This window comes from Lucilia sericata, unplaced genomic scaffold (assembly GCF_015586225.1).
Source record: "Lucilia sericata isolate MDLA Ls3-8-SP2 unplaced genomic scaffold, ASM1558622v1 Contig000734F_arrow, whole genome shotgun sequence".
In the NCBI taxonomy this organism is placed as follows: domain Eukaryota; kingdom Metazoa; phylum Arthropoda; class Insecta; order Diptera; family Calliphoridae; genus Lucilia; species Lucilia sericata.
Window position 1 is genome coordinate 195,001 of NW_023994733.1, and position 27,730 is coordinate 222,730.

The window sequence follows — 27,730 nt, forward strand, 5'->3', positions numbered from 1 at the left end:
TAGATAGATAGATAGATAGATAGATCGATAGATAGATAGATAGATAGGTAGATGGACAGTTAGATAAATAAAGAAATCCCGGGCATAAATGGGTTAAATATGAATAAAGCCTTCTGTGACAGGAAAAAATTTGTAAAAGAAATTAAAGCATTTTTAAATTCTTATAAAACAATTATCGAGAATAAAAATTATAAAAAAATGGAGTTTGCCTCCTGTGAGGATTGAACTCACGACCCCTGGTTTACAAGACCAGTGCTCTGCCACTGAGCTAAAGAGGCTTACAACATCACGATGACAAATGCACAACATAAACAAAACCTCTGAAATAAGTGTTGGAAAATGTCTGTATTATCATAAAAAAACAGTGTTGACAACCACAAATAATATTAACCCCTAAAAGGCAAAACATAATTCACAGGCAACAGTTAATCCCTGTTTTAATAATAACATCTACTGTATGAAAATCACCTTTTTATGAAAAAACACTGTGAAAACTTTTTAAAAATTTATCAGTTTTAAAACAAAACTTCATCTTTGAACCCATTTTTTTACAAAACCTTTTTTATGTATTTTTTATATAATTTTCAATTTATTGCATAAGATAATGTTAAAAACCTATATTTCTTTTAATAATATTATTACATATTTAATTATAAAATGTTTATAAAATTTCATTCCTACTTGGCTCCACGATTTTCAGCCAATTTTTCTTTGAAAATTCTCTTCAACTCTTCGGCACCCTCTTCATTCGTATCCTTATAGTAGGGCAATTCAGACATACGTTTTAGCCAAGCTCTTAAATTAGGAAATTTAAACTCATCTATAGGTGCCACTTCATTAACCGATGTTATAGTAGCTACACAACAAAAATCAGCAATAGTCATATCATCGCCACACACATAAGGATGCTCTTTCAGGAATTGTTCCATAATTTCCCAACATTTTTGTATGTAGGCAATTTTATCAATAGAACAATCGGTAGAACCAAAATAGAGTATAGGTTCGTAGAGGAAACGTAGACGAGCAAATAAATGACCGGAATCGAAGTGAAGACGAGCATCTACTTGAGCACGTTTTAATAGATCCTTGGGATATAATTTATCATCTTTAGCATATTTCTCTATCAAATAGGAACAAATGGCATGGGAGTCGTAGAGCGTGGCATCACCATCCACCAAAGTGGGTATGGTATGTTGGGGATTCATTTTTATGAATTCCGGTGTTAAATGTTCACCCTTGAGGAGATTAATGGGTCTGTAATTAAGAGAAATTTGTTTTTGTTTATACGGAATTTGAAGCTATAGCTTTGGGAACTTTGTATTAGCCTTAATAAAAGATACAACTTACTTGTATTCCAATTCCAAACCAATCTCTTTGGCTGTAAGCATAACAGCTCTTGAGGGTGGACTCAATGTAGCCATATATAAAATGGGTTTAGTCATTTTGTTTAGTTATTAACTGTAAAAAAAAGACAATAAAATTATTTGATAAAAATGTTTGTTTGATGAATTTCTATTTGTCCTGGGAATGTCTATCTAATTCACAGAGATCAGGCTTTAGACTATCAAATATGTCTAAGGAGCTGTTAAGCAACGCCCGAAAACTGTAATTTCAACAAAAAAGGAACGAATGGAGCTTAACAAAAACATAGCTACGATCATTATACACAATACCGACAATCGTAAAACATTGATATCAAAGAGAATACGGAATACCAAATTTGCCGAATGGAAATAATTTCGACACAAAACGAAATTCAGTATAGGGATGATTAAATGAAGATTGATTTTGAAAACTGAACTAACGAGTTAATTTAATCTTTCCCTGACTTTAGAAAATTTAAACGATTGATTAAAAATTAATTAATAATAACTTAGGCCTATTATTCAAATCATCATTTAAATTAACTGATATTCATTTATAGTGAGTAAATTAATCGAGTGCTTATTAATTGAATCAAATTAATTAATATTCATTTATTAATTTAGTAAATTAATATTGCAAATAAGAATATAAATACTGAAATAGAAATAGAATCACAAACAAAACATCTGACAAATAATCGAAATTATTATTTTTTATTATTTTATAGATGTGATCATGACAAATTTTACTCCAAATTGAAAAATTATGAATATAACTATAACTATAGTGGAAGTAGGAAGGGTTGGGAACAATTTAATAGTACTATTTAATATATATATAACCTAAAGTAGGTAATATTCTCATATCTACTATATATACTATAAAAAAGTATTTCATAAATAAAGAGTTGCGAGTGTATGTATATGAAATTATTAACGCTTTTGTTTTACTAATTGCGTTTTTTTGCAACAGTGACGAGTAAATTGAGTTAAAATTTGAAATTTTAAACAAATAAGATTTAATACTTGTCAACTTCAAACAATTTTATTTAATCATGAATGTTTTAATACCCCCCAGTTTGTAGCCCTTAACAAATCTTAATAGAATTAAGTCAGTTTCGAATTATTGAACTTGTTTTTAAATAATTTATATTAACCTAAGATAACAGGTTAATATAAATTATTAACTGATAAGCAAGGTGTTCTTATCTTTTTTAGTTATATGTTTTTAGATTTAAGTCAAAACGAAATTTAAACATTGTAATAAATTAGCTTGACACTGTATTGCTTTTCGGGATGGAAATAATAAAACAATAACTACAAAAACACAATTTGTGGATATTAGTTAGAATACAAACAAAAACAATGAAACTATGAAAACAATCGAAATCGGACGAATATTTATAATATACACAAATATGTATTTAAAACTACTCCGACATTCTCTTCTATTCTATGAAATACAGTCTAGTCTATAGTCATGTTTATAGTCTAGTCTATAGTGTAGTCAATAGTGTAGCCTACAGTTTAGTCAATAGTGTAGTCAATAGTGTAGTCAATAGTCTAATCTATAGTCTAGTTTATAGTGTAGTCAATAGTGTAGTCTATAGTCTAGTCTATGGTCTAGTCTATAGTCTAGTCTATAGTCTAGTTTATAGTCTAGTCTATAGTCTAGTCTATAGTCTAGTCTATAGTCTAGTCTATAGTCTAGTCTATAGTCTAGTCTATAGTCTAGTCTATAGTCTAGTCTATAGTCTAGTCTATAGTCTAGTCTATAGTCTAGTCTATAGTCTAGTCTATAGTCTAGTCTATAGTCTAGTCTATAGTCTAGTCTATAGTCTAGTCTATAGTCTAGTCTATAGTCTAGTCTATAGTCTAGTTTATAGTCTAGTCTATAGTCTAGTCTATAGTCTAGTCTATAGTCTAGTCTATAGTCTAGTCTATAGTCTAGTCTATAGTCTAGTCTATAGTCTAGTCTATAGTCTAGTCTATAGTCTAGTCTATAGTCTAGTCTATAGTCTAGTCTATAGTCTAGTCTATAGTCTAGTCTATAGTCTAGTCTATAGTCTAGTCTATAGTCTAGTCTATAGTCTAGTCTATAGTCTAGTCTATAGTCTAATCTATAGTCTAGTCTATAGTATAGTCTATAGTCTAGTCTATAGTCTAGTCTATAGTCTAGTCTATAGTCTAGTCTATAGTCTAGTCTATAGTCTAGTCTATAGTCTAGTCTATAGTCTAGTCTATAGTCTAGTCTATAGTCTAGTCTATAGTCTAGTCTATAGTCTAGTCTATAGTCTAGTCTATAGTCTAGTCTATAGTCTAGTCTATAGTGTAGTCTATAGTCTAGTCTATAGTCTAGTCTATAGTCTAGTCTGTAGTCTAGTCTAGTCTAGTCTATAGTCTAGTCTATAGTCTAGTCTATAGTCTAGTCTATAGTCTAGTCTATAGTCTAGTCTATAGTCTAGTCTATAGTCTAGTCTATAGTCTAGTCTATAGTCTAGTCTATAGTCTAGTCTATAGTCTAGCCTACCGTGGTCTAGTCTATAGTCTAGTCTATAGTCTAGTCTATAGTCTAGTCTATAGTCTAGTCATAGTCTAGTCTATAGTTCTAGTCATAGTCTAGTCTAGTCTAGTCTATAGTCTAGTCTATAGTTAGTCTATAGTCTAGTCTATAGTCTAGTCTATAGTCTGTCTATAGTATAGTCTATAGTCTAGTCTATGTCTAGTCTATAGGTCTAGTCTCTAGTCTAGTCTATAGTCTAGTCTATAGTCTAGTCTATAGTCTAGTCTATAGTCTAGTCTATAGTCTAGTCTATAGTCTAGTCTATAGTTAGTCTATAGTCTAGTCTATAGTCTAGTCTATAGTTATAGTCTAGTCTAGTCTAGTTCTATAGTCTAGTCTATAGTCTAGTCTATAGTCTAGTCTATAGTCTAGTACTCGTCTAGTCTATAGTCTAGTCTATAGTCTAGTCTATAGTCTAGTCTATAGTAGTCTATAGTCTAGTCTATAGTCTAGTCTATAGTCTAGTCTTAGTCTAGTCTATAGTCTAGTCTATAGTCTAGTCTATAGTCTAGTCTTATAGTCTAGTCTATAGTCTAGTCTATAGTCTAGTCTATAGTCTAGGTCTTATAGTCTAGTATAGTCTAGTCTATAGTCTAGTCTATAGTCTAGTCTATAGTCTAGTCTATAGTCTAGTCTAGTCTAGTCTAGTCTATAGTCTAGTCTATAGTCTAGTCTATAGTCTAGTCTATAGTCTAGTCTATAGTCTAGTCTATAGTCTAGTCTAGTCTATAGTCTAGTCTATAGTCTAGTCTAGTCTATAGTCTAGTCTATAGTCTAGTCTATAGTCTAGTCTATAGTCTAGTCTATAGTCTAGTCTAGTCTATAGTCTAGTCTATAGTCTAGTCTATAGTCTAGTCTAGTCTATAGTCTAGTCTATAGTCTAGTCTATAGTCTAGTCTATAGTCTAGTCTATAGTCTAGTCTATAGTCTAGTCTATAGTCTAGTCTATAGTCTAGTCTATAGTCTAGTCTATAGTCTAGTCTATAGTCTAGTCTATAGTCTAGTCTATAGTCTAGTCTAGTCTATAGTCTAGTCTATAGTCTAGTCTATAGTCTAGTCTATAGTCTAGTCTATAGTCTAGTCTATAGTCTAGTCTATAGTCTAGTCTATAGTCTAGTCTATAGTCTAGTCTATAGTCTAGTCTATAGTCTAGTCTATAGTCTAGTCTATAGTCTACGCTATAGTCTAGTCTATAGTATAGTCTAGTCTAAGGTACTTAATTTTCATGCCTGGTCTAAACGCCATTTTTAAAGATCATCCACTGTAAATTATCACAGCTGTATACACAATTTAATTTAAATTTTTCCATACATACTATACCCGTTTTGTATTCGCAGTAATCTGTGAACAAAACAAAACCGAGGAAAAAAAAGAGTAGAAAAAACAATAAAAAAATAGTCTAATGAATTTTTAATACCGGCCCATAAGATGTTTGTTTGTATTTTTTTCTAATTTCACTTGTTGCTAAACAAATTAAATATTTAATAATGTTATACATACATAAATAAATATATGTATATAATTAAAAAGATTATATTTAGTCGTTTATTAAAATAGTTATACACTTTTTTTATCTCAAATGTAGTTTTTTATTATCTAAAGTACACATACCTTTTGTTTATGTAATAAAAATAATAATAATGAATAAATAAATTGAATGACCAAAACTTTTGATTACTTTTTTTTGTAGCGTTTTCAAAACAAAATACACCTTTCTGATACAATCGCTGTTAGACAACTAAATTTGTTGTATAGATTTTGTTGTGTTTACTGGTTCCCCTCAATGTAGTTCGGTTTAGTTGAGAGTTTAGCAGGTTCTTCCACTTATTTGTTTGTTGTGGTTTTTTTTTAATTCGTTTTATGCAAGAGGGGTCGGTCCGTCTATTTGTTGTTCTCTTCTTTTGGTGAGTATATAATTTACTATATGGTGCATTTGTATATTATTGTATTAAAGGAGAGTTCCATTGGGTTATCTAAAATAAGCTTTTATTTTGTCCGAACACTTACTCACTCACTTATTTAGTTGTTCTTCTGTTGATAGTGCAATTTATTAGATCTTTTAAAAGTTTGTGCTCTTTTCAAATTCAAATCAATATTATAACGAGTAATACTATTAAATTAATAAAAAAAACTTTTTACTTTTTATGAATTTTCGAAAATATATGAAAATTTGTATTATTGTACCTCGTATTCTGAAACCTTATTGAAAATACTTCAAAATTTTTGAACATTTTGAAATTATTTTCAAAATTGGAATATGTGAGAATTTGATTGCAAATAACTGCTTGCAAAAAATGACTGAACTAGAACTGAACAAGAACAGAACTAGAACTGAACTAGGACTGAACTAAACTAGAACTGAACTAGAAACTGAACTAGAACTGAACTAGAACTGAACTAGAACTGAACTAGAACTGAACTAGAACTGAACTAGAACTGAACTAGAACTGAACTAGAACTGAACTAGAACTGAACTAGAACTGAACTAGAACTGAACTAGAACTGAACTAGAACTGAACTAGAACTGAACTAGAACTGAACTAGAACTGAACTAGAACTGAACTAGAACTGAACTAGAACTGAACTAGAACTGAACTAGAACTGAACTAGCACTGAACTAGAACTGAACTAGAACTGAACTAGAACTGAACTAGAACTGAACTAGAACTGAACTAGAACTGAACTAGAACTGAACTAGAACTGAACTAGAACTGAACTAGAACTGAACTAGAACTGAACTAGAACTGAACTAGAACTGAACTAGAACTGAACTAGAACTGAACTAGAACTGAACTAGAACTGAACTAGAACTGAACTAGAACCGAACTAGAACTGAACTAGAACTGAACTAGAACTGAACTAGAACAGAACTGAACTAGAACTGAACAGAACTGAACTAGAACTGAACTAGAACTGAACTAGAACTGAACTAGAAACTGAACTAGAACTGAACTAGAACTGAACTAGAACTGAACTAGAACTGAACTAGAACTGAACTAGAACTGAACTAGAACTGAACTAGAACTGAACTAGAACTGAACTAGAACTGAACTAGAACTGAACTAGAACTGAACTAGAACTGAACTAGAACTGAACTAGAAATGAACTAGAACTGAACTAGAACTGAACTAGAACTGAACTAGAACGACTAGAACTGAACTCGAACTGAACTAGCACTGAACTAGAACTGAACTAGAACTGAACTAGAACTGAACTAAGAACTGAACTAGAACTGAACTAGTAAGAACTGAACTAGAAACTGAACTAGACTGAACTAGAACGAACTAGAACTGAATGAACTGAACTAGAACTGAACTAGAACTGAACTAGACTGAACTAGAACTGAACTAGAACTGAACTGAACCTAGAACGAACTAGAACTGAACTAGAACTGACTAGAACTGAACTAGAACTGAACTAGAACTGAACTAGAACTGAACTAGAACTGATAACTAGAACTGAACTAGAACTGAACTAGAACTGAACTAGAACTGAACTAGAACTGAACTAGAACTGAACTAGAACTGAACTAGAACTGAACTAGAACTGAACTAGAACTGAACTAAACTGAACTAGAACTGAACTAGAACTGAACTAGAACTGAACTAGAACTGAACTAGAACTGAACTACAACTGAACTAGAACTGAACTAGAACTGAACTAGAACTGAACTAGAACTAAACTAGAAACTGAACTAGAAATGAACTAGAACTGAACTAGAACTGAACTAGAACTGAACTAGAACTGAACTAGAACTGAACTAGAACTGAACTAGAACTGAACTAGAACTGAACTAGAACTGAACTAGAACTGAACTAGAACTGAACTAGAACTGAACTAGAACGAACTAGAACTGAACTAGAACTGAACTAGAACTGAACTAGAACTGAACTAGAACTGAACTAGAACTGAACTAGAACTGAACTAGAACTGAACTAGAACTGAACTAGAACTGAACTAGAACTGAACTAGAACTGAACTAGAACTGAACTAGAACTGAACTAGAACTGAACTAGAACTGAACTAGAACTGAACTAGAACTGAACTAGAACTGAACTAGAACTGAACTAGAACTGAACTAGAACTGAACTAGAACTGAACTAGAACTGAACTAGAACTGAACTAGAACTGGACTAGAACTAATTTTAGTTTAATTTGAGGACATTTTCTTATATATTTTTTAAATATTTGGAAATTTTTCACAAATATAAAGATTTTTAAGTTTAAACTTTATATTTATACAAAATTGCCTGTAAGTCCTGTAATTAAGAATTCCTCAGCTAAATTCACTTAGACCTTTTCAATATAAAGATGATATTGACATCTGCAGCAGTTTCCATTGATTTCACGCACATAAAACTCCAACTCCGAATATGATTTTTGTCTTTTACTTATTATACCAATATAAATTGTTATAGTTTCGTTAGATTCCCAAAATATTTTCCTTCTCCACAAGCATAATAAGGAAATAAATATTCTTCTTCTTCTTTAAATAAAATCTTTATATTGTTTTAAATACATTTAATACTTGTGTTAGTGTTCAACGACAACACAACATACAAGTATTTATTGTATGTTTATTTCATTTTTTATAAGTATTTTTTTTTTTTTTTTTGTTTAAATATAATAATTTTAAATAAATTTAATATTTGATGAATAATATCGCGTAAATAATACATTGAGTTCGATAACAATAAAATGTTCTTTTTTAAAATATAAAGAAATCATGATTTTTTTTGTATAAAATAAAAAAAAAATTAAATTGAATTCATGTTTAAACTGGGATTTTGCCTTTGTTCATATACTATAAGCATTCTTTCTTTTTTTTAAAAAATCATTATTAAAATATAATGGAATATATTTAAATATAAATAAATTTAATGTAATGTAATTTAATGGTTACATATATAATACATATACACTATATAAATTTTGGAATTGAAACAATAATACAAGAACACACATCTATACAAACAAAGTTAAACTTTGAAAGGTATATATAGAGAGAGATTTTAGAATAATATCAAAATAAAAAAAAAGAATTAAAGCATAATTTTGTAACAAGAAAAGGAAGTACACAATAATAATGTATATATTAAGAGTAAAAGACATAAAGTTGATATGATTAAATTATAGTTTTAAGTAAGCATACATATAGTTAATATAATAATAATTATTTATCTGCAAAATTTACTGATCCACCATGCTGCGTTTAATGGCCTCTTGTAGATCATCATCAAAGGTTTCCGGTTTCGAATAGTCTGCCTCAAACTTTTCTGGCAATTTAGCACCATTTTCTGTATTCTTATTATCGACTGTTAATTTATTTTGTACTTTTATAAAATTATCAGTTTTTGTTAAAGAGTATTTTGGTTTTGCTATGGAATTATTAAGATTAGTTGTGGTGTTAGCGGAATTATTAAAATTATCCTCATTGAGCGTGCCGAAAGCATCGAATTTTGCAAAATCATTATCGTTAAAGGGTAAAGGAGATTTATTCAGTTTCGAGTTGTTATTATTTAAATTGGTTTCTTTTAGTGTTGAGCTAATGGTGTTGTCTTTTGCTAGATTTGCTGTCTTAAAGAAATCATCCTCAAAGTTGTTATCGTTAAAGGCATCAAACAAGGCCGTTGCTACCTGTTGGGTCTTATTAGTTGCATTTAAATTATCACCAAAAGCATCAAATGCTGTTGTAGTTTTATCGCTAACATTACCAAAAGCATCAAATGCATCTAGAGATTGAAGAGATTTTGTATTCGTTTTTAAAGGATTTGAATTAGAATCTAAACTTTTATTAGAAGTTGTTTCGAAATTATCATTAAATGCATCGAAGAAGGGATCGGCTTTTGAAACATTGGTCTTTTTATTAGATTCCATAGTCGAGGTAGATGATTTCGTTGAGAAGGTATCGAAATCAGCAAAATTATCAAATAGACTTGTTGGTGTAGCTTTTGCATTGTTCATAGGTATGGGTGTATTACTTTTGGATTTTGCCGCATTATTGTCTTTCATATCCGAACCGCTTGCACCCATAAATGCTGATGATGTAGACGAGTGATGTGAAGGCACTGGACTGGGATTTGATTGTAGCGTAAAGCTATCAAATTGATTTAAAAATTCACTGCTTACAGTAGAATGTGATTTAGCGGTGCTAAAGGCATTTGAAGCACTCGAAGAACTTGTTGTATTTGCTTGAAACGAATCGAGATTGAAAGCGTTGTTATTTTTGTTTTGATTGATTTTGAGGGTTTCATCTGGAAAAATGGAGATATGTATATTGGTTAATAGGGCAATATGGACTATTCTATTGAATATTCTATGGACTAGTCTATGTACCAGTCTAACGACTAGTCTATTGACTAGTCTATGAACCAGTCGATGAACTAGTCTATGAACTAGTTTAATAACTAGTCTATAAACTAATCTATTGACTAGTCAATGGACTAGTATATGTACTAGTCTATTGAATAGTCCATGCACTAATATATGGACTAGTCTAATGACTAATCTATGAACTAGGCTATAGACTAGTATATGGAGTAGACTATTAACTAGTCTATAGGCTAGTCTATGGACTACTATATGGACTAGTCTAACAACTAAATAAAATTGACTATTCTATGGACTAGTTTATTGAATACTCTATGCACTAGTAGATGGACTAGTCTTTTGATTAGAATATGGTCTGGTATATGGACTAATCTATGGACAAGTCTATTGAATAGTATATTGACTAATCTATGGACTAATCTATAGACTAATCTATGAACGATTCTATTGACCAGTCTATAACTAGTATATGTACTAGTCTGTTGACAAGTCTATGTACTACTTTGTTGACTTGTCAATGAACTAGCCTATTGACTAGCCTATTGTCCAGTCTGTTGACTAGTCTATTAATTAGTCAGTTTACTAGTCGATGGATTAATCTAATGATTAATCGATTCACTATTCTATACCCTAGTCTATGGACCTGTATATTTAATAGTCTATGGGCTAGTATATTAACTGGTCTATGAACTAGTCCATTGACTAGTCAAACGACTAGTATATGGACGCTAGTAATGAATGTTCCATCCCTGACAGTGACCTTATTTAGTAAATAATATATTTAATCTTCATGTAAGTACTTACCTTCCGAGGCAACAATTACATCATCTTTAAATACTTTATCCGGATCAGTGGGAAATTCATCATCATCGTCATCGAAAGGATCTTTAATATTAAATGGATCCTCGTAACGATAGTCTTTAAAGGGATCATCCTTAAAATCGGTGGGACCACTTATGATCGAAGAAGTTGATTTAATCGTACTAAAATGATCCATCTTATTTGTTGCTGCTGTATCCGAGGAAGAAGTCGTTGTCATTGTACCAAACGCATCAAATACACTCGATGTACTTGGGGTTGTTTTTGTGGTCGTTGTCGTTGCTGTTGTTGTTGTTGCAGCCAGCTGCAGTGGTGTAGTGGAACGTGTTAAATGATTATTTATGTTTGTTGAAGTTGTAGTTGCGATGTTGGTGGTGGTGCTGTCAACTACGTTGTTCATGGTGGAAATGCTTGCATTTGTCTTACTATACAATTCCGATAGGGCTTCTCTATTCAGAGCGGTATTCGAGCCAAATAAGGATGTAGTGGTTTGCGATTGGGATGCAGTAGCAGTAACAGGAGTGGGTGGTGTCAATGTGAAATTATCAAATAATGATAGATTTGTGTTTGACAATGATGATGATGATGCTATTGACGAAATTGTCGATGACGATGATGGAGTTATTGTTGTGGCTAATGTTGTTGTATTCGTTGTAGTTGTGTTCTTTAGCTTATTAAAATTGTTTTGAGTTGGTGTTTTTGTTGGTATTGTGGGTGCAAATGGTGGTGGTAAAGTGGGAGCCTACAGTTTGGTTTAAAATAAAATTAAAAAAAAAAAAAATAAAACAAACAAATAAAAAAATGTTAAAAAAATTAAGCAAACTAAAATTAAATGAAAATTAATAGGTTTTTTATAAGATTTCAAATATTTATGAATTACAAACAGGAAACTATTGTAAATAATTTTGAAATCTTATTTTACAAATTTCGCATTAATAAATGTTGTTTAACAAACTTATAGAAATTAAGAACAATAAAAAATGTGCAATACAAAGAATAAACCAAATTAATATAAAATTATTTTATAATTTAATAAATGAATATCAAGACAAAATAACAAACAAATATTAATAAAATAAATATAAACCAAGCTGCCCGATTCTTAGGTCACCAACAAGGTATAATACATAAAATCAGTGGCAATGAAATCATGGAAAATATTACTAAAAATTCCTAAACAAATCGGCGTATAAATATTAAGCAATAGGAAATAGACGTGACTACAGACCCGACTATAAACCAGCCTATAGGCCATACTACAGACCAGACTATGGACCGGACTATAGACCAGACTATATACTAGACTATAGCCCAGACTAAAGACCAGGCTATAAACTAGACTATAGATCAAACTATAGATCAAACTATAGATCAGACTATAGACCAGACTATAGACTAGACTATAGACCAGACTATAGACTAGATTATAGACCAGACTATAGACCAGACTATAGGCCAGACTATAGACCAGACTATAGACCAGACTATAGACCAGACTATAGACCATAGTATAGACCAGACTATAAACCAGACTATAGACCAAACTATAGACCAGACTATAGAGCAGGCTATAGACCAGACTAAATACCAGGCTATAGACCAGATTAAAGACCAGACTATAGATCAAACTATAGATCAGATTATAGACCAGACTATAGACAAGACTATAGACCAGACTATAGACCAGACTATAGACCAGACTATAGACCAGACTAAAGACCAGGCTATAGACCAGACTATAGATCAAACTATAGATCAGGCTATAGATCAGACTATAGACCAGACTATAGACCAGGCTATAGAAAAGACTATAGATCAAACTATAGATCAGACTATAGACCAGACTATAGAAAAGACTATAGACCAGACTATAAACAAGACTATAGACCAGTCTATAGATTAAACTATAGATCAGACTATAGATCAAACTATAGACCAGACTATAGACCAGACTATAGCCAAGACTATAGGCCAGACTATAGACCAGACTATAGACCAGACTATAGACCAGACTATAGATCAAACTATAGATCAGACTATAGACCAGACTATAGACAAGACTATAGACAAGACTATAGACAAGACTATAGACCAGACTATAGACAAGACTATAGACCAGACTATAGACAAGACTATAGACCAGACTATAGATCAAACTATAGATCAGACTATAGATCAGACTATAGATCAGACTATAGACCAGACTATATACCAGGCTATAGACCAGACTATAGACCAGACTATTTACCGGACTACAAACCAAACTATAGTCCACTATGGATCAGACACTGGACCATACTTCACATCAGACTATAGACCATACTGTAGACCAAACTATAAATCAAATTAAAGAACAGACTATAGATCAATCTATAGACTAGACGATATATAGCCTGGTCTAGATTATAGACCAGACTATAGACCGGGCTACAGACCAAACTATAGTCTACTGTTAGACACTAGATCAGACTATAAACCGGACTATAGCCCTGACTATAGACCCGACTATAGACGAGGCTACAGACCGGACTATAGACCAGATTATATACCTGACTTTAAATCAGACAAAAGATAAGACTATATATCAGATAAAAGACCAGACTATAGATCAGATTATAGACCAGACTATATACCCGACTATAGACCAGGCTATAGACCAGACTATAGAACAGACAGTAGACCAGACTTTAAATTAGATAATAGACCAGACTATAGATCAGATTATAGACCTAGACCAGACTATAGACCAGACTCTAGACTAGACTATAGACCAGACTATAGACCAGAATTTAATCGATTTTATAAATCATAGTATAGTCAATACTTTAGAACTAACTATAGACGAGACTATAGATCCGACTATAGTCAATTCTTATTCATAGTAGAAGCCTTGCTCATAAACTAAATTCTTTAATTATAAAACTCTTTTTATATCTTTAAATTACATATTACTTTATATTTTTATTATTTTTGCAAATTTATTTATTTTTATTATTTTATTTTTTTTAAGTGTATACTTTGTTTCTTTACATTAATTCATTATTTTTTTTATATATATTATTATGCCTTTGTATGTATTTTTTTCTATATATTTTTTTTAATTTAACAATAGCAGTAGTTTTTTTTTTTTCATAAATATAATGATAACGAAATTTTGTGTTATGTATGTTTCAATATTTTATCATGTATTTGTTAATAAGTTTATATTTCTTTTTCAATAAATGACATTTAAATATGTATGTGCAAGTGTTTAGTTGTTGAAGAGAATGTTGAGAATGTATGTATTAATGTAAATTTTTATCTAATTACTATGGTTTTGCTGCACCAAATAGAATTGCCTATTGTTTAGTTAGGAAACGATTTTAGGAAGAATTTTTTAAAGAAATTTAAAAAATTGTTTGAATAAAACTAAGCATATAACTGATTAAGAATAGAGATAAAAAATATCTTAAAAAAATTTTGAAAAATTCTACAGAATATAGAAGTAATGCAGCAAAAAACTTCTCCCTAATGATTTCCTAATTTTGTAACACATTTACTAACTATTAATATGTATTATGGAGTATGTTTGTATGTATTTCGTTATTTTCTTAATTGGTCAAGAAGAATACATAGATTATTTTATGTTTTTATTTTATAAATATGTTTTTTTTTTTTATTTCAAATAATGTTAAACATTTACATTTAAACTGAAAAACAGAAAAAAAACCTTTTTATTCAAACTAGAAATATTTAGCTAAACATTAATGAGTAATTAACTTTAATTTTTGTTTAAACATTTATTTTCAAAACTTGTAAATAGTTAAGAGATGGATGATAAGGAGATGATATTAAAAGAATTTTTTTGTAATTTAAACGAAGTTTTTCATGGACTCTATAGAAAGTCAATTGATTATTAACTGGCGAAACATTGAGTTCAAAACCTGCAATATTTAGATATTTTATCTTAACACTTTTTCAATTTCCAAAAAAAAGTACTAAAATTAGAATTTCCCAGTTATTTTATTTTTGAAAATAATCCTTTTGTTTTCATTTATAAAATGATTTTGTTTTTAACAGATATTTAACGCCAATATTAAATGTTTACTTTAGTGGTAAATGAGTTGGTTGATTGATTGATTTTCTTTAGGAAATTATTATTAATATGTTATGTTAGATTTCTCTTTTTTTTTTAAATTTAACGAACACTTTTACTTTATTTTTAAGATGGTTAAGGTACACGAAGAAATATTATAAGCGAACAAATGTTTAAATATTTTTCTTTTTTATAATATAGTTTTTCTTTAGTATGTTTGTTATTATTATATAGTTTATATGTGTTTAGTGTAAGTGTATGTATATTATTAGTTATTAGCTAAATATTGTTAAGTCACTTTGAAAATTTGTTTTAGACATAAGTACATACATATAATTTATTGTTAATAGAAAATTAAATAGAGAAATTGTTTTAGTTAAAGGAATGTTTTAAAGGAATTTTGCAATTGCAACTAATTAAACCAGCAGTTAAAAAAAGTTATTGAAAACTTTTTAAGATTTTTTTTAAAAATACGAAGAACAGTGGCTATAGGAGTGAATAATAATAAAACTATAGTAGAGTATATGGACCAGACTATAGTCGAGGCTAAAGTCAAAAATACAAAACAACAGACTAGATTATGGACCACTGTAGAACAGAGGCAACAGTATAGATAAGACTATAGATGAGTCTACAGACCTGACTGTAGACTAAACTATAGGATATAGAACAGAGTATAGTCTAGACCATAGATCAGATTATAGACCAGATTAGAATTCAGACAATAGACTATATTAATGGCCACAATATAGACCAGACAATAGACCAGATTACAGACCAGACTATAGACCAAACAATAGACCAGAATATAGAATATACTATAGACCAGAATTGAGACTATAGATCAGACCAAAAAATAGACCAGAATATAGAATAAACTGTAGACTAGATTGTAGACCAGACTATAGACAACACTGTGGACCAGACTATTGCCCAGTTTACAATCAGACCTACATATCAGACTTGAAGCCAGACAATAGACCAGACTATAGACTATACAATAGACCAGACTATAGATCATAGTCGAGCTAATTTATCAGACTGTTTACATACCAGGCTATAGATCACATTATATACCAGACTATAGACAAGATAACAGGCGAGATTACAGAAAATAATGTATACTTTAGTTCATACTACAGATCAGACTACAACCCAGATTATGTACCAGAGTACAGACTGGACTGTAGACATCACTATAGACCAGACTATAGTCGAGACTATTGACCAGTTTACAATCGAGACTATAGATCAAACTATAAACCAGACATGAAGTCAGACTAGATGCCAGACTATAGAACAGACTTACAATCGATACTATAGATCATACTATAAACCAGACTATAAGCCAGACTATAGACCAGATTATAGACCAGACTATAGACCCGTCTATAAATCAGACTATACACCAGACAATAGACCAGACTATAGTCGAGACCATTGACCAGTATACAATCGATACTATAGATCGGACATTGGTCCGATCAAAATATAGATCAGACTATAGACCAGACTATAGACCACACTATAGACCAGACTATAGACCAGCTTATAGACCAGACTTTAGACTAGACTATTTACCAGACTATAAACAAGACTATAGACCAGACTATAAAGCAGACTATAGACCAGATTATAGATCAGACTATAGACAAGACTATAGACCAGACTATAGACCTGAATATAGACCAGACTATAGACCAGACTATAGATCAGACTATAGACAAGACTATAGACCAGACTATAGACCAGAATATAGACCAGAATATAGACCAGAATATAGACCAGAATATAGACCAGACTATAGACTATACAATAGACTATACAATAGACCAGACTATAGATCAGAATATAGACCAGAAGAAAGGCTGAAAGCCAGACTATAGTCGAGCTAATTTATCAGACTGTCATCGAGACTATTGACTAGTTTAAAACTAACGAATATCCGGACTATGCGTTGTATGATCAATACTATACACCAGACAATAGACCAGACTATAGTCGAGACTATTGACCAGTATACAATCGATACTATAGATCGGAATATATACCAATCTATAGACCGAACATTCATCCAGATCAGAATATAGATCGGATTATGGACCAGACTATAGACCAGACAATAAACCAGACTATAGAGTAGACTATAAACCAGACTATAGACCAGAATATAGACCAGAATATAGACCAGACTATAGACTAAACAATAGACCAGACTATAGATCAGAATATAGGATCTATAGTCTGGTCTATAGTCTTGTCTATAGTCTGCTTTATATTCTGATCTATAGTCTGCTTTATAGTCTGGTCTATATTCTAGACTAGAAGAAAGACTGAAATCGAGCTAATTTATTAGACTATAACCTAGACTATTGACCAGTTTACAACTATAGATTCGAATATCCAGACTATACGTTGTATGATCAATAATTTTAATAAAATTTAGCACTCAATTAGTAGCACCTAACTAAAATTTCAAAACTAAAACTGCTGGCTGTAGTAATATAAACTAAATAAATTAATAACAAAAAAATTGTTAAAGCTTTTTTGTTTGTCAGTGTTAGAATACATTAGATTGATTAATGCAATAAGTTATGTATTAGTTTTAATGCTGTTTAAGTATTAATTTAGTTACAATCTAAAAAAATTATTATATAACGTTTAATATTTGTTTATCATGAATTGAAAAAAATTAAGAAAACAACATTTTAACATTATTTTTTCTTTGTGTTTTGCTTAATGTATGTTAATAAACGATTAATTGATTATATTAGTTTTCTTGTCTATGTATGTATATTTGTATATAAAGAGAAAGGGGGGGGGGGGGGAGGATAGAGTGTTAAGAGAGACAGTTATTAATATTAATAATAATATATACGAGTATAAATGTAATACGATTTTAAGATGTTCACTGAAAATAGAATTGTTTGTAGAAAAAAATGTAAAAGCATACAGTTAGTATGGTTTTTGTTTTGTCTCAGGATAAAAAAAAGCAACTAAAAAGCCCAGTAATTAAAAAAATAATCAGAGGAATTGAAATAAAGTGTGAATACATAAATAATATAATGTTAGATTTTAGTAAATAATAAGAAAAACATAAAATTTTGTTAAATATTTATTAAAGCCAAAAAATAATAAGAAATAATTATAAATGTAAACAACAATAAATTGCAAAAACTACTGTGAAAAATATGCAATATTTTTCGGTTAGTAACTATAAAACTCAAAATAGCAAATAGTTTAATGAAAAAAGCGGTGTGCATGCATTACCACCGATCCCAACGTACTGAAAAATTACCAACCTTATTGTCAAAATCGGCAAAATCAGCAAAACCTCCAGGATTTGAGGATGAACCAAAGGCATCTGGTTGTGCCGGACGATTGGGAGCCTAAAATGAAATTAATAGACAAACAAAGACATTATTAAGTGCTTTTAGTTTAAGTTGTAATAAAAACAAACCTGTAAGGGCCTGGGTGGAGCTGGTCTTGGCGGTGGTACCTTTGATTTTTTGGGCGGTAAAGCTGGACTAGGCGATTCTGGTCTAGGTGGAGGTCCTGACTTATTACTGCTGGCCAATGTGTTAGCAGTTTGTGTATTGGGGCTTAATACCTGACCCTGACCCGTGGGAGCATGTAAAGATGCAAAGGGATCACTATCAAAGTTATCTTTGACAGGCTGTAATGTTTAAAAGAATCATAAGTAAAACAAAAAATATTATCAGAAAACCATCTTCATCATTACCTCTGTTTTATTAGCAAATGCATCCCCACCAAAGGGATCTTTTTGTGTTTCACCAAATCCTCCACTGTTAGCACTGCTGCCAAAAGCATCAAAACCCGCATCGAATCCAGTATTAAAACTATCATCGAAACCTGTTTTTGTTGTTGCTGTCTTTGTTGTATTACCCGCAAAGGGATCACTCTCAAAACCATTTGTTGTAAAGCCATTGTTTTTATTTAAAGCTGTATTATTATCATTGAAGGGATCATCTTTTGGTATATCAATTTCTTTTTCCAAGGTTTTACGTGCTTCATCGAAATCTGGTTCAATTTTTAATTGATATTCTGAGACTAGTTCAGCGTTTTCTGCATCGATGGCAGCTCGACACATTAGTAAAGCATCAGTCATTTGACGTTGGGTTTCCATTAGTTGTGTGACCATTGAACGGATCTAAAAAGGGAAGCGGAGGAAATAAGTTTGTACTTTTTTTTTAAAAAACCGAACATAAATGAAAAATTTTAATTAAAAAAATCTGTAGAACAAGATAATTCTTAGAAAGTTTTGAAAATTCAAATTAAGGATCAAACTTTATTTTAGGCTTAAAAGCTCTTTGAAAACCCGAGGGTAAAGGTATATCTTCTTTTTTTTCGAATATTAAAATTTTAACGAATTTTGAATTTTTTTAATTTATAAAAAAAGTTTTTGGAATAAAGCTTTAATAGCCTGCTTTAGAAAACTTAAGAGAAATATTTTCAATTAAAAGCTTTTTTAGAAAACTTTTTAAGGGAAATATTTTTAATAAAATGATTTTATTGAAAGAGCTTTATACACAGAAAAAATTAATTTTAAAAAATTTTCAATTAAACGATTAATCAAGAATTTTAAAAGGGTTCAATTCATTTTGTATTTGATTCATAAAAATGTATAATCAAATACGTATTTAACAACAACAAAAATAGAAAAAAATAAAAATTTTGTGTACGAAATCAATTATAAGTAGTAATTGAATATACAATTTTTGTTATAGGTTGAACTTCAAAAAATAAAATAATTGAAAACGGGGTTTCGGTAATTGAAATCGTTTTTCAGTTTTTTCTGTGTATGAAAAACGTTGTTTAGAATCGGTTCAAATGAAAAAACTTTTTATAAAAAGCTTTCAACGAAAAAAGTTTTATAAAAAGCTATTAAAAGCTTTCAATAAAAAGTATTTTAATAAAAGCTTTTATTAAAACATCCTTGTTTACAAAAGGCTTCTAATCAAAAAATAAATTTTAAGCTTTTATGAAAAGCTTTTAAAAAACTTTTTGTAAAAAGCTTTTTATGACAAAATTTTTTTGAAAGCTTTTTATGAGTTTTTTGAGAGCTTTTTATTAAAAATGCTTTGTCAACAAAAAGCTTTTAATAGAAAACAAATTTTAAGTTTTTATAAAAAAGCTTTTAACCAAAACAATGGTTTTTAGGAAAAGCTTTTCGAAAAAAAGTTTTCTTCGATTTATTCTTCATACAAAGCTTTTTGAAAATTGTTTAATGAAAAGCATTTTTTTGAAAAAAGTGGTTCATAAGAAGTTTTAAATGAAGACACATTTTATAAAAAGCTTTCCTCGGTTTTTTTTTTAAGTTTTTTGAAAATTTTTATGAAAAGCTTAAATTGTAAAATTTTCTTCACAAGTACTTATTAGCACAAAAAAGATTTTATTTTTTTTGAGAAAGCTTTTAGTAAAAAAGTGGCTTATAAAAAGTTTTGAATGAAGACACATTTTATAAAAAGCTTTCATCGGTTTTTTTTTTTTTTTGACTTTTTTTGGAAATTTTTATGAAAAGCTTAAATTGTAAAATTATCTTCCCAAGTACTTATTAGGACAAAAAAGATTAAATTTTTTGAGAAAGCTTTTCGTAAATAAGTTTTATAAAAAGCTTTCTTTAGAATAAAAGTTGTTTATATAAAATTTTAATGAAAAAAATGTTTTTATAAAAAGCTTCTTGTAAAATAGTTTAATAAATAGCTTTTTTAAGTGGTTTATAAAAAGTTTGATTGAAATGTTTGAAAATGAAAGGTTTTTTTTGAATAATTTGAAAAGGTTATGAGTCATTTAAAAAAAAAACCATAAAAGCCGTTGATGAAAAAAACTTTTTTGTTTTTTTTAATTGTTTTTGCAAAGAATTAAAAAAGCTTTTGATGAAAACAGTTTTTTTGAAATTTTAAGAAGTTTTTAAAGAAAAAGCTTTTTATAAAAAATAGTTGCTAGAAAAAAGCTTTTAATAAAAATATATAAAAAGCTTAATTCAAAGCTTTTATTCGCAATAAATTTAAAAGCTTTGTATAAAAAAGTTTTTTTAAAGCTTTTTGTAAAAAGTTATCTTTTTTAAAGCTTTTAAAAAAATTTTTTATATTTTGATTGAAAAATTAACCAAATTCAACTTTTAATGTTAATTCTTCAAACTTACCGAACTTATTTGCAATTGTGTATTTTGTAAATGATTTGTTAATTTTTGTAATTCACGATTATTTTCATCATATTCCTTTTGCAATGAATTCTCTTCATCTTTAAGCTTTTGTAATTCTGAACGTTTTGCATTCAGTTCACCCTCTTGTTCATTAATAGTGTCTTCTTGTTTCTGACATTGTTCACGGATTTTATTAACCTACAAATAGAAAAGAAACAAAAATATAAAAAAAAAAACAAAACAAGGGATTAGTTTTTAATTCAAATGTAATATAGAATTAATTTAAATATAATACACAAAATCTAGAAATTATTGAGAACGCATGCATGCAGTAGTCAGTCTAGTTTCAAATAAAGTTTTATGTTTACTTTTCATATTTGGCTGAAAGTACGGCTGAAGGCGCAGAAGAGAAACACAAATTATAATGTTAAACAAATACTAATGTTGTTGGTGGTATGGTTATGTATTGTTTATAGAAAATATTAACACACATATTAACAGACAAAATAAATTACATAAAATAAATAAAACAAACAGAATAAACTAAACGAAATAAAACATAAGGGAAAATAACTTAACCAACCTGAATTCTCGTTTGGGTAATATCTAGATTTATACTTTCTAAGGACAGCTTATATTCAGAGCTCTTTATTTTGGCAAATATTTTCAATTAAATTTTAATTGGTTTGGGGAGTTTTGTACAGAGGTTTTTTTTAGGAACGTGCATAAACCATAATAAAATGTATTTGTAGCACATAACATTAGCCATTAGAAGTCAATAATTTTAAACAAAAAAACACACCCGTTTTTTAATTTTTAACATAACAAAAAAGAAAACATAATTAATTAAAATTTAACAAAACAAAAAACTATAATTAATAAAAAAACATAATCCAAAATAAATTGAAATAAAGAAATCAACTACTTTTAGTAATTTCAAATTCTTTATAATTCATACTAACCTGAGCTTTAAGATCATCTAAACGTTTCTGTGCCTCGCCACGTTGATTTTCCAATTGTTTTAAAGTTGCTGATAAAGTATCCAATTCGCTCTGTTATAATTAAACAAAATATTGTTTAAAAAATTTCCTTGATTTTATTTCACGATTGTAATTACCTGCAAACTTCTAACTTCACCATTTTTAATGCGTATATCGGCTTCTTTTTGAGCTATTTCAGTTTCTAAAGCTCTTCGTTCTTTAGCCAATTCTTCAATTTCCTTCGATATCATTTCCAATTCTGGATTAGTATAAGTTGGTTTTGATTCCTTGGATTTAATTTGATATGAGTTTTTAAGTGAATTGTTTATTTAAAATTAAAAATATCTTAAACTTACTTGTACATCTACACCGGATACTATGCCACGCATTGAAGGTGGCACCATGTTGGCAGTCAATACTTGTGGTGGATCAATACCTCTTTGTTTGCGTTCTACCATCCACATGGCCAAAGCGAATTGTTCTAAAGTTAATTTACCCGATTGGTTAGTGTCACAAAGGGCCCTGAAAAAAGGATTTTAAATATTTAAAAATTTTCTGTATCGAACGTTTTCATTGATTCATTAAAAGCTTTTTGTGTACAACTTTTTTAAACTTTTTACATGAAAAGTTTATTTCAAAAACATTTTCTGTAAAAAGCTTTAAATCAAAACTTTTTTCTTGGAAAAAATAAACTTTTATAAATTCTTATATAAGCTTTTAGATTAAAACTTTCATAAAAAGCTTTTTCGAAAACTTTTATTATAAAAGACTTTTCCACAGAAAGCATTTTATAAACTTCATTCAAGCATTTTATAAACTTCAAATTTTAATAAAATGCTTTTTAAAAAATGTTTCATAAAAAGCTTTTTAAAGTATTTTTAATAAAAAGCTTTTTAAAGCATTTTTAATAAAAAGCCATTTAAAGCATTTTTAATAAAAAGCTTTTTAAAGCTTTTCACAAAAAACTTTTTTCAGATCGTATTCTTAACAACCTCCGAAAAGTTTAAATACAACAAGATTTTCAACTTACCAAATATGAGCCAACATCTTTTGGGGCACACCTGATTGCAAGAATACATTTTTAACCTCCAGACCCGAAACTAAACCATCTTTATCGCGATCAGCTTCTCTAAACATGACCTCGAAACGTTTCATATCGTCGGCTGTAACAACCCAATCGGCATTGGCAGTTACCGATGGCGGAGCACCAATGGGTATAAGAGGATCTGTGGAAATGAGCGGTGCCACGGTAGCGGGACCACCAACTGGAGGAACACGTTGCATAGGTGGTGGTACAGTAACGGGTAAGGGTATTGCTGGTGGTGGTGCAATATCCTTGGGAAAGTTGGCTACAAAACCACCATCGCCAAAACCTTCATTCGAGGGAGCCCTAGGAACGGCAGCACCAGCAGGTGGTGGTGGCATGGCAGGTGGACCAGGTTTGGGTGGTGGGGCGCCCATGCCAGGTTTACGCAATTCCACCGGCAAAACATCGGGTACCGTGCGCTTCTCTAGTGTTTTATATACCAAATGCATGGCAACCAAAAATTCATGTTTATCCAAATTGCCATCTTTATCCTGATCAGCTAAGTCCCAAATTTTACCCAAAGTATCCATGGGTAATTTGGATTCCAATAGAACACCTTTCACTTTATTGCCTGGCAACATGCCACCCACTGGTTTCAAGGACTCGAATAACTGTTCATATTTTAAGCGATCAATAACACTAATGGACCAATCGCCCGTAGGCACTCCTCCAGCCGCTACAGGAGCTGGTGGTACTCTAGGTGGCACAATCTTGGGTAAGTCACCCTAAAACATCAAAGAAAAGCCATATTCGTGGCAAATAAAGTAATTTTTAAGTTTTTTTCGAATTACATACCACTTTAGGTGGCCTTTCTGTATCCATATAAATGTTATTCATATTGTACACATGACCATGTTGAGCCAGAGACACCAATTTAAGGGCTACATAAAAACCCGGTTTATCCAGAAATCCTTTACCATTGGGATCTGATAAATCCCATACACGACTTAAAACCACATCGCTAAGGCCAGATTTCTTTAAAAACTTTGCTGCAGCCATAGCCTCTATGGTACCCGCACCCTTGGGATCCATCTATATTAACAACAATCAAATGTTAAAGGCTTTATCTTTCAATTGGCTAAAAATCAATCGCCTCTTCCGTCATAGATAACGAGTGTATTACAAAATCTTTTTTCCTTCACAATTTCCCTTACCTGTTTATAGTAGGCCTCATAAATCGCTCCGTGCTTACCGCACAATTTGGCAAAATCTATATTCATTTTGTTGCACTAGGTTCCTCCCTTTTTTTATTAATTTTCCTCGTTATTTAATCCAAAATATACAAAAGTTCTTTAAACTTTTCTCTACGAATTTTTACATTCAATTGCGATTACACTGCTATTTTTTACAAGAAAAAAATGTATTTTATTATCACAAAATCGATAAACTGTAGAAAAAATTCTGACAGTTGAATCGATTTTACCCCAAATAAAACAACAAAAAAATAACTGTGGTGAATTTTTTTTATAAATGGTATTTTACGTTTTGACGACACCCTTAATTTTTTCAATTCTTTTATAAACGCTTTTAAAATATATATTTTGAACTTTTTTCAACGGAAATTATATTATATTTATTATATTTTATATAAAGAATGGCTTTTTCATCGAAAATTGCTTTTAAACAATATTATTTTATTAAATAATTCCAGTACAGAAAAACAGCGAGCTAACAAACTCGATTAATCAAATTACACTGTTGATAAAAATGGCACTGAAGTGGAATGACAAAGAGTTGCCTGACAATGAGGAAAGAGTGATGCCGTATCATTTTGTTTTATATCGTATAAAGACGTTAATTAAGAGTTGAGTATTTATTTTAAATTAAAAATAACGAAAAAAAAGTTTCGGAAGTGGACTTTATATGGAAGCAATGAATAATTATGGCCAACATATTGGTGTTACATTTTGTCCCGATTTGGTTATTTATTAATGAACTTTGTTTATTTTCTCATGATTTAGATGTATATATGCAGTATTTTATGATTATGTCGAAATCCATTTTCCTTTATTTATGGACTCATTTAAAATACTCTACAGTCTAGTCTATAGTCTAGTCTATAGTCTAGTCTATAGTCTAGTCTATAGTCTAGTCTATAGTCTAGTCTATAGTCTAGTCTATAGTCTAGTCTATAGTCTAGTCTATGTCTAGTCTATAGTCTAGTCTATAGTCTAGTCTATAGTCTAGTCTATAGTCTAGTCTATAGTCTAGTCTATAGTCTAGTCTATAGTCTAGTCTATATCTATCTATAGTCTAGTCTATAGTCTAGTCTATAGTCTAGTCTATAGTCTAGTCTATAGTCTAGTCTATAGTCTAGTCTATAGTCTAGTCTATAGTCTAGTCTATAGTTTATTATGGCCAACATATTGGTGTTACATTTTGTCCCGATTTGGTTATTTATTAATGAACTTTGTTTATTTTCTCATGATTTTAGATGTATATATGCAGTATTTTATGATTATGTCGAAATCCATTTTCCTTTATTTATGGACTCATTTAAAATACTCTACAGTCTAGTCTATAGTCTAGTCTATAGTCTAGTCTATAGTCTAGTCTATAGTCTAGTCTATAGTCTAGTCTATAGTCTAGTCTATAGTCTAGTCTATAGTCTAGTCTATAGTCTAGTCTATAGTCTAGTCTATAGTCTAGTCTAGTCTAGTCTATAGTCTAGTCTATAGTCTAGTCTATAGTCTAGTCTATAGTCTAGTCTATAGTCTAGTCTATAGTCTAGTCTATAGTCTAGTCTATAGTCTAGTCTATAGTCTAGTCTATAGTCTAGTCTATAGTCTAGTCTATAGTCTAGTCTATAGTCTAGTCTATAGTCTAGTCTATAGTCTAGTCTATAGTCTAGTCTATAGTCTAGTCTATAGTCTAGTCTATAGTCTAGTCTATAGTCTAGTCTATAGTCTAGTCTATAGTCTATAGTCTAGTCTATAGTCTAGTCTATAGTCTAGTCTATAGTCTAGTCTATAGTCTAGTCTATAGTCTAGTCTATAGTCTAGTCTATAGTCTAGTCTATAGTCTAGTCTATAGTCTAGTCTATAGTCTAGTCTATAGTCTAGTCTATAGTCTAGTCTATAGTCTAGTCTATAGTCTAGTCTATAGTCTAGTCTCGGGTTTCGTTCTTATTTAAAATCGTTGAAAATTTAAAAATAACTGAAAACTTAGCAGGCTTATAATAAGTGGCCTCCGGTAGGTTAGTGTTCGTATCTTGTAGGTCAGAGGTGGTTAGTTCTATTTCCACCTGGAGCTCACAGCAAGACCTATACACCTATGTGTATTTCTTCGTATTTGATGTATATACATTATATTGTCAAACTAAACAACTAATTAACTGGCTTATAGTCGTTGTTAAGCCGCCACTGATATTTTTAGTGACAGCTGCCGTCTTCATTAATATTTGTCGGTGCAGGGCTCTCTCTGCTTTTTGCTGAAACATCCTACCAAGGCGAATTTACATAAGGTGTTATTCAATCAGCTGATTATTATTTTTTTTTCTTAATTCTCCTGGATATAAAGTTTGTTTTTCCAATGATTGACAATGTTACTAAGAGTAACAGAAGAAAAAGAAGAAAGTTTGTTTTTGTTTACATTTTAATATTTAAAAATTTCTGTTTAAACAGAGAAGAACTTCATTAGTATTTTGAATTATTTATGAAAATTCTGAAAATACCAAACATTTTGCAAACAAATATTATTTTATTTAAATAATTGCATCATTTCATTTCGTTGTATCTTAATTGGTATATGTATATACAAAAATTTTATTTAAGAAAAATATTTTTTCTATTTAATGTTAACATATTAAACAATATTGTTTAATATTTTATATAAATACTGTGTAGATAACGTGATTAACTGAAAAGGTCTGTCCCGGAACTCTTTATATAACAAAACCGATGTGTGCTATTTACCCGACAGACGGCAGCTACGTTATTGCCAAATTTTTTAATTTACTCCGCCTTATGCAACAAAGATTTATTCATTCGTTATAAATTGTTTTCATATATTTATACTTTTTTATGTTTAGTTTTCCCGAAAAATTAAGTTTTATATTATTTCAGGCATATACTTAAGATTTGCAAATTAATCTGCCGGAATAGAATTTTTCGTTTGATATGTTTGCTTAACAAATTTATTATTTTTATCGTTACTTTTTTTTAAATATAAAATTTTCACAAACAATTTTCATGAAATGAATTCGCCGTACATATTATTTTTGACATCTAATTGAACCAAATGCAAAAACAAAATATGTGTACATGTAAAATGTTATTGTTGCCGAACTGCCACCACCTCATGTGAATTCGCCTTGCTTCCTACGGAAGAAAACGAACAAGAAGAAG

The 27,730-nt window shown here is 30.1% G+C and overlaps 2 protein-coding genes and 1 non-coding gene across 3 annotated transcripts; all 3 read right to left on the reverse strand.

Annotated features, from left to right (window-relative positions):
• Positions 1-206: 206 nt before the first annotated feature.
• Positions 207-278, reverse strand: Trnat-ugu. Its single transcript has one exon. It is a non-coding gene; the product is annotated as a tRNA-Thr (tRNA).
• Positions 279-567: 289 nt separating this feature from the next.
• LOC119607712 (glutathione S-transferase 1) lies at positions 568-5,802 on the reverse strand. Its single transcript, XM_037961787.1, has 3 exons — positions 5,539-5,802; positions 1,348-1,458; positions 568-1,254 (listed from the first exon to the last, which is right to left on the reverse strand). Exons 2-3 carry the CDS (start codon positions 1,440-1,442, stop codon positions 678-680), a joined length of 672 nt encoding a protein of 223 aa, XP_037817715.1. The 5' UTR covers positions 1,443-1,458; positions 5,539-5,802; the 3' UTR covers positions 568-677.
• Positions 5,803-8,576: 2,774 nt separating this feature from the next.
• LOC119607711 (epidermal growth factor receptor substrate 15-like 1) lies at positions 8,577-25,082 on the reverse strand. The gene is made up of 13 exons (XM_037961786.1): positions 24,539-25,082; positions 24,180-24,416; positions 23,328-24,109; positions 22,654-22,819; positions 22,435-22,584; positions 22,280-22,369; positions 21,901-21,963; positions 21,318-21,515; positions 18,894-19,322; positions 18,612-18,827; positions 18,454-18,540; positions 11,062-11,818; positions 8,577-10,181 (listed from the first exon to the last, which is right to left on the reverse strand). The coding sequence occupies exons 1-13, from the start codon at positions 24,602-24,604 to the stop codon at positions 9,118-9,120; spliced, it is 4,305 nt and encodes a 1,434-aa protein (XP_037817714.1). The 5' UTR covers positions 24,605-25,082; the 3' UTR covers positions 8,577-9,117.
• Positions 25,083-27,730: the final 2,648 nt, after the last annotated feature.

Bases quoted from the DNA above. Each gene is read 5' to 3' on its own strand.
- LOC119607712 (XM_037961787.1), bottom strand. From the start codon at position 1,442: ATGACTAAACCCATTTTATATATGGCTACATTGAGTCCACCCTCAAGA. The intron at 1,255-1,347 runs GTAAGTTGTATC...TCTTAATTACAG, and splicing joins GGTTTGGAATTGGAATACAA to ACCCATTAATCTCCTCAAGG.
- LOC119607711 (XM_037961786.1), bottom strand. From the start codon at position 24,604: ATGAATATAGATTTTGCCAAATTGTGCGGTAAGCACGGAGCGATTTAT. The intron at 21,516-21,900 runs GTTGGTTAAGTT...TTCTATTTGTAG, and splicing joins TTACCCAAACGAGAATTCAG to GTTAATAAAATCCGTGAACA. The intron at 11,819-18,453 runs GTTGGTAATTTT...ACCAAACTGTAG, and splicing joins TTGCCGATTTTGACAATAAG to GCTCCCACTTTACCACCACC.